The 7005-nt window shown below is 33.8% G+C and overlaps 1 protein-coding gene across 2 annotated transcripts; it reads left to right on the forward strand.

The window, feature by feature from the left end:
* The first annotated feature begins 2583 nt into the window (after positions 1–2583).
* Positions 2584–5770, forward strand: LOC108988966 (probably inactive leucine-rich repeat receptor-like protein kinase At5g48380). Of its 2 annotated transcripts, XM_018962393.2 has the most exons (4): positions 2584–2686; positions 2800–2949; positions 3233–4196; positions 4452–5770. In XM_018962393.2, exons 3-4 carry the CDS (start codon positions 3345–3347, stop codon positions 5466–5468), a joined length of 1869 nt encoding a protein of 622 aa, XP_018817938.1. In that variant the 5' UTR covers positions 2584–2686; positions 2800–2949; positions 3233–3344; the 3' UTR covers positions 5469–5770. The 2 variants fall into 2 exon arrangements, with proteins under 2 accessions (XP_018817938.1, XP_018817939.1); XM_018962394.2 differs by lacking the exons at positions 2584–2686; positions 2800–2949 and adding an exon at positions 2957–3064.
* The last annotated feature ends 1235 nt before the right edge of the window (positions 5771–7005 follow it).

Raw genomic sequence — 7005 nt, forward strand, 5'->3', positions numbered from 1 at the left:
ATTATTAAAAAGGTATACCTACAACTACTAGAGGGTCTAACGTAGGTCACGTTTCGAAGCTTTGCATAGAAGGAGGACTAGATCTACAAAACGAGTAAGAGTTGATGCGTGATGTGTGAGAGTCAAGATGTGGGTGGTGCATGAGTAAACACAAAGTTGAAACTAGGTAAATGGGGTTGGTGCGTGAGAGTGTTGTCTGGATCTACAAAACGAGGAAAATAGAGTGCGAGCAGATCAACAGCATGGTTGGTGGTAGCGTCGTGGTGTAGGAGATGAGCCAGGCAGAGGACTTTTTATGGTGTGTGGGGTGAAAATTCACTTAATTTTTCTCTTTTGATTTAGGTCGACATTATCAAGATGATAGTGGAGGAACAAAGCACGATGTCGATGGTGGAGGAGCTGAACACGACGCTGGAACTCGAACGCACAAAAAAATCGGGGTCACGCGAGGTGGGTAGTGGCAAAACAAATTTTCATTTGAACGTGCGACAGTGAGAATATGAATCGGAATTCTGCTGCATTTGGTCATTGTGAAAGCAGAACATTTTGGTCATTCTATCCGTGCTGACATGGACAACATACAAAAAAGTGGAGTACGCGAGGCTGGGTCAAAGAATGTACCTAGCAGCTATGTTTTTCTAATATTATATTTTGGGTGCGGCTACTATGCCGCTCCATTTTGACCGCTAGGCATACTGTCCAGCGTAAATTTTTTTTTTCTATTTTTTTTTTCATATTTTTTAACATATTTAAATATATTTAAAAAATAAAAAAATATACTAATATATTTAAAATCATTTTCTTAATCACTAAGTAAAAAAAAAAAATTTAACTAGCGGTCAAATAGAGGTGTCAATTTGGAGAGGTAAAATAGACTTTTCTTTATATTTTAGCATATACATGTCTTAAATCTATTGGTGTCGGCGTGAAATAGATGTCAATTGAGACCGGTGATATCATGAGAAGTGACCATAACTGATTAATTTCATTAAAATTCAATTTTAATAATTAATTCAAAATCACTTGAATTGTTTTAATTTGTCATTTCGGTTTAATTTGTCATTTCGGTTTAACCGGCCTTATTCTCTTTCGGTCATCTGGGATACCATTGACTGTAGTGTTTGTTGTTTCTTTTCTGGTGGACATCATTCTTTTGTATATTATGTTTATAAAAATGAATACAATAATCATTTTGGAAAATAATAAAAAATACTATCAAATATTCAAATGAAAAATGTACAATAAAACCTATTTTATATATTCCTTTCTTTTATTTTAAATATTATAGACTTTAAAAAATATTAATCCGAACAACCACAACTTTTCAATTTTATCGAACCATTATTTTTAATTTGGATAATTAATAACCGACAAAATTAAATATATAATCGGGATCAAACAATCTTTATATCACAATATTTATATTAAAAAAACTCATTATATATTCTACTTTAAAAATATAAAAATAAATTAGTAATAATTTATACAAGCATCAATATATAAATTAAGAATTTTTTTTTTCCTTCATGGGACTAACTTTTTTACAAAAACTTATGCAAGGCCTACACCCTTTAAACTTATATTTAACCTTATTTAAAACTAAGAGTTACATTAGATATAATTTTAGATGTATAAATCTCGTCTATTTTCTTTAAAATAAAATAGAGTCTATCATTAAAAAAATATTTTTTTATATAAATTTGTTTACTAACTATTTGAAAAAAAAAAAAACACATGCTAGACTTATTAACCTAAAATTATATATATCATTATATTCAAAACAAATTATCACCCCCTCTAAGTTGGGTCTGTTACTTCAGTGAAATGATTTTCTTTACTTATTTAATAATTAGTATTATTTGCCGAAGGACGGCAGAGCAGTTTCATGGCAGGTTTGGGGAGTGAGATGAGACACAAAATTATCATCTTATCTCATTTCATCATTACACATTTTTCAAATCCTCATATAAAATATAATAAACAATTTAACTTTTTTAAATCCAAATTCATATTTTTCAAATTCTAAAACAATAATAATATTAAAATACAATATTTTAAACTCTCAAATAAAATATAAAATTCTCATCTTATCTCCCAAACCTGCAATTTTGGTCGTAAAATTATGCATTTTTACTTTTTTATTTTTATATTTTTCTTTTGTAAGATATGATTTAGAAAAATGATATATACAATTATAGAATATATAAATATAATATAAATTTTTTAAAATTAAATAATAAATACAAAATTCATAAAAAAATTTAACTTTTTTAATAATAATTTTTACTTCTTTTAAAATAATTACACAATAATTAGAGACTTATACATAGTCATACTCTATACTTTATGAATAATGATGGAGTTATTATCTTATTACTGTTAATTTATTATTTTTTTTGTATTTGATTTTATTTTTAATTTTTAATTTTATTTAATGATTAAAGAAATTAATATTAGTAAAGTTATATATTTTTTAATTTTTTTTAATAATTAAAGATATTAAAAAAATTTGAAAAAAAAAAAATTTAAAAGTTGTATTTCCTTTCAACCGTTCCAAGTGTCATGCTTTCTCATTACCAACAAGCGGACTAGTCAAGCACTGAAAACGTCTTCTCGGGGCTTTGACAAAGTGGCCTTCCTTCTTTGACCCGACGAACCTCCATCTCCTTTTCTCGACTCGCTTTCTGTAAGCTAAATTCCCCATATTTTCCACCAAAGCTATTCCAGTTCACACTTGCTTCGTTGAATTCAAGTGTTATCCTCTTTTCTCTTACCTTGTGAATTTACGCTCTTATACAGGCTTTGAATATTCCAACCTATCTTCGAGGACAGGACGATGTTTCGTCGTTGTTTCCGAACCTCTTTTATGGGCCAAGAAAAAACCGGAAGAATCCCTCTTCGAATCTCCTCCTTCTTTCCGAGTTACAGCTTCTGAAATATCAATCTCAGGTTAGTTGAATTCTCTCACCAATTTCCTTTCGTGTAGTTGGTTAGTTGTTTTTTCGTTCTTCAGTGTGGAGTCTGGACTTTGCGAGTATAGAGTATCCCAGTCAACCGAAATTGGGTAAGTCAAGTTTTTGGATTTCTTACCAAATTTGTTTCGCCATGTGAATAAGGATGTTTCAGGTTTTTCGGGTGTTCATATTTCTAGCTAGGTATGCTTTGAGAAGAATATATGTGGAGAGTTGGATTGGGTTTTTACTTACTCGTGTTTGTCTTGAATTTGTCTCAGGATATGATGTTATGAGGTACAGAATTTTGAGCACATGGTATGCATTCAAAAGTAATCTGCTAGTCTTCTCTTTTTTAATCTATACCTCCCCGTCCCTTTGCTGGAAATCTTGATGACAATGGTTCTGAATTGCCGACTTCTTGCTGCCATTATCGTTGCTCTTCTCTGGCTGCTACTTAGTTGTAGTTTGAGTTACGGTACTGAGACCGATATTTACTGCTTAAAAACATTGAAGGAATCACTTGAGGATCCTTATAATTACTTGAAATCTTCATGGAATTTTGACAACACAACCGAGGGCTTCATCTGTAAATTTACGGGGGTTGATTGTTGGCATCCTGATGAGAACAGGGTTTTAAATATACGGCTTTCAGATATGGGGCTAAAGGGCCAGTTTCCTCGTAGCATTCAGAATTGCTCGAGCTTAACAGGGCTAGATCTTTCTAGCAACGAACTGTTTGGAAGTATTCCGCTAGATATCTACAACATTCTATCGTTTGTGACATCTCTTGATCTCTCATCTAACAATTTATCGGGGGAGATCCCTGTTAGCCTTACGAATTGTACTTATTTGAATACACTTAAACTCGACCATAACAGGTTGACTGGTCAGATTCCTCTACAATTTGGTCAGCTTACTCGGATTAAGAAATTTAGTGTGGCGAACAATCTTTTGACAGGGCAAGTCCCTTCCTTTGCCTTTGCCAATGTTTCAATTCAAGCAGATAGTTATGCAAATAATCCTGGACTATGTGGGAAACCTTTGGATCCTTGCCAGTCAGCTCCAAAGAAGTCTCGCACTGTACTTATTGTGGCAGCAGCAGTTGGTGGGGTGACTGTTTCAGCCTTAGGTGTGACTATTGGTATGTTCTTCTTGTTACGTAGAGTGTCTGTGAAGAAGAAGGACGATGACCCTGAAGGAAACAAATGGGCAAAGAGTTTAAAGGGAACTAAAGGCATCAAGGCAAGCTAACTTAATGGATCTTTTCTTGATCCATAAATTATTGTGAAGAGAGTAGTTTCATTTTTCTTTCTTTCTTGCGTTTGATCTCTCTCCCTCTGTCTCTCTCTCCACACACATGTATATATGTACATATTTTTAAATATAAAGACAGACACACACACGCACACGCATATGCATTTACATATTTTACCAAATTTCTGTGATTGCTGATTCAAGCTACTGTATTATAGTTGAAATAAAGCTATTTTGCTTCAGGTATCCATGTTTGAAACGTCAGTTTCGAAAATGAGACTCAATGATCTCATGAAGGCTACTAACAACTTTAGCAAAGACAATATCATTGGGTCAGGAAGAACAGGAACCATGTACAGAGCAGTCCTTGATGATGGCACTTCGCTTATGGTTAAGAGGTTGCAGGAATCTCAACACTCTGAGAAAGAATTTTTGTCTGAAATGGCTACCCTTGGGAGTGTAAGACACAATAACTTGGTTCCCCTTCTAGGTTTTTGTGTGGCTAAGAAGGAGAGGCTTTTGGTTTACAAGCACATGCCAAACGGTACCCTTTATGATCAACTGCATCATGTGGATGATGGTGGCAAGCTTATGGAGTGGCCTTTGAGGCTAAAGATTGGGATAGGGGCAGCTAGAGCATTAGCATGGCTCCATCATAACTGCAATCCCCGTGTTATCCACCGAAACATAAGCTCCAAATGCATCTTACTGGATGTGGATTTTGAGCCCAAAATATCTGATTTTGGCCTTGCTAGGCTCATGAACCCGATTGATACACATATGAGTACTTTTGTGAATGGGGAGTTTGGGGATTTGGGTTACGTCGCTCCTGAGTATGCACGAACTCTGGTGGCCACTCCAAAGGGTGATATTTACAGCTTTGGAACTGTGCTTCTTGAGTTGGTGACTGGTGAGAGACCTACACATGTCGCTAAAGCTCCTGAAGACTTCAAAGGAAATTTGGTAGAATGGATTACGCAGCTGTCGAGCAACTCCCAACTCCATTATGCCATCGATAAATCGTTGGTTGGGACCGGTGTGGATGGTGAGGCTTTTCAGTTTCTTAAAGTTGCATGTAGTTGTGTAGCATCAAATCCCAAGGACAGGCCTACTATGTTTGAAGTGTACCAGCTTCTAAGAGCTATTGGTGAACGATACAATTTCACAATTGAGGATGAGATACTGATGCCTTCCGACACTGGTGATGCTGATTACATGGAGGAACTTATTGTTGCTCGTGAGGTAAAGGAGAAGAATTGATAAGGTCTTTTGACTGACTTATCAAAAGAAAAAATGATTAGTTATGGCAGAGGTATATTAATAAATGTCTCCATAATCGTTACTTAATTATCTGTTATACGGTGTTTAAATGAAACATAGTGTTACATATAATTGTAATGTGTTAGTTACTGCTTTTCTGCCATCTGTATTGAGGAATTGCTATAGTTTCATCATTTTGTAATCTTCAAATTTGTACTTTATGGGATCCGTAGTCTTGCATTGTATATAATTTGTTAACTATATTTCTCTTTGGTTTACCTATTCTTCAATATTGATGGTAATTTCGCTGTCATTATTCATTAGAGATTATATTAGTTTGACATGCTCTTTGGAGTTTTGTTAAATTCGTGAGTTTTATTGGAATTGGTGCATTATTATTGTATGTTGTATATGGTAGCATCTAGCGGCTTTGTTTTGTGTGCGTATATTCCCATTGGTGGTGGTGGTGGTTGGGAGAGATGTTGGGGAGGCGTGACACCATGGAGTATCTGCACTTTTGCCATTGAATGTGCATGCACTCATGCTATTTCTGTCACCCAAGATAAAATAATTAGAGTCAAAAGAAGTTTAAATTATAATCCTCCTTTTGCATAGGGCTAATTACAGTTTACCTTCCTCGTATTAAAAATTTAAAAGTCCTTGTAGTTTTGATTGGATTGATGTTTTGATGAACCAATGAAGTAATATCGCACAATCATCTATTTGATACTCTAGTTGTGTACCATCTTTCTTCATTCACCATTTTTTTCAAACCATTCATCCAAAATGTATTGATTTAATGTTTTATTCTATGAGGTTGCCATTTTGAAGAGGTGATATATGATCTCTCTTTTGTGAAGAATATAATAGTTCTTCTATGTTTGCTTGAAAATCTGTTGTTTGAAATGTTTATTTTTCACGTCTGTCTGGACTTACAAGTTGTTGTTAGTCATTGTTGGTTCTTTAAAATTATCGCGTTTCTTCATATTGTCATCAAATGAAGGGCTCATTTGGGAAGTGAGATGAGATTATGAATAGTAATAAAATGGTTTGAGTTAAAGATGTTTTATTGAGTTTTGGGAAATGAGAGAGAAAACATTGAATAAAAATATTATAAAGTTAAAGTATTGTTAGAATATAATTTTTATTTTAAATTTGAAAAGGTAGTATTTTTTTGTGTTTTGTTTGGAAGTTTGGAAAAATTGTAATGATTAGGTAAAAATTAGATGAAAAAGTTGAATATTTGAAATTTAAAATTGTTTGTTTTTTAGTGATGTTTGGGAAAGAAATTATGAGAAGTTTTGAGATGAGATGAGAGGAGATCATCTCACTTCTCAAACAAGCCTGAAATCATGGTTGCAAACTTTGAGCCTTGGTTTCCTGAATCCCGTCTTATCCAGGAATTTAGGATTTTTTAGTCCAGGATGTGGTATAATTAGCAGATCACTTAGACATTGATGCGGCATCACTTGATTCTCTTTCCCAAATGTATCAATTTTGTCTAAACGTGTATGGAGGTCTAGCGTAACCTTATAGA

The sequence above is a fragment of the Juglans regia genome, chromosome 5 (assembly GCF_001411555.2).
Source record: "Juglans regia cultivar Chandler chromosome 5, Walnut 2.0, whole genome shotgun sequence".
Lineage (NCBI taxonomy): Eukaryota > Viridiplantae > Streptophyta > Magnoliopsida > Fagales > Juglandaceae > Juglans > Juglans regia.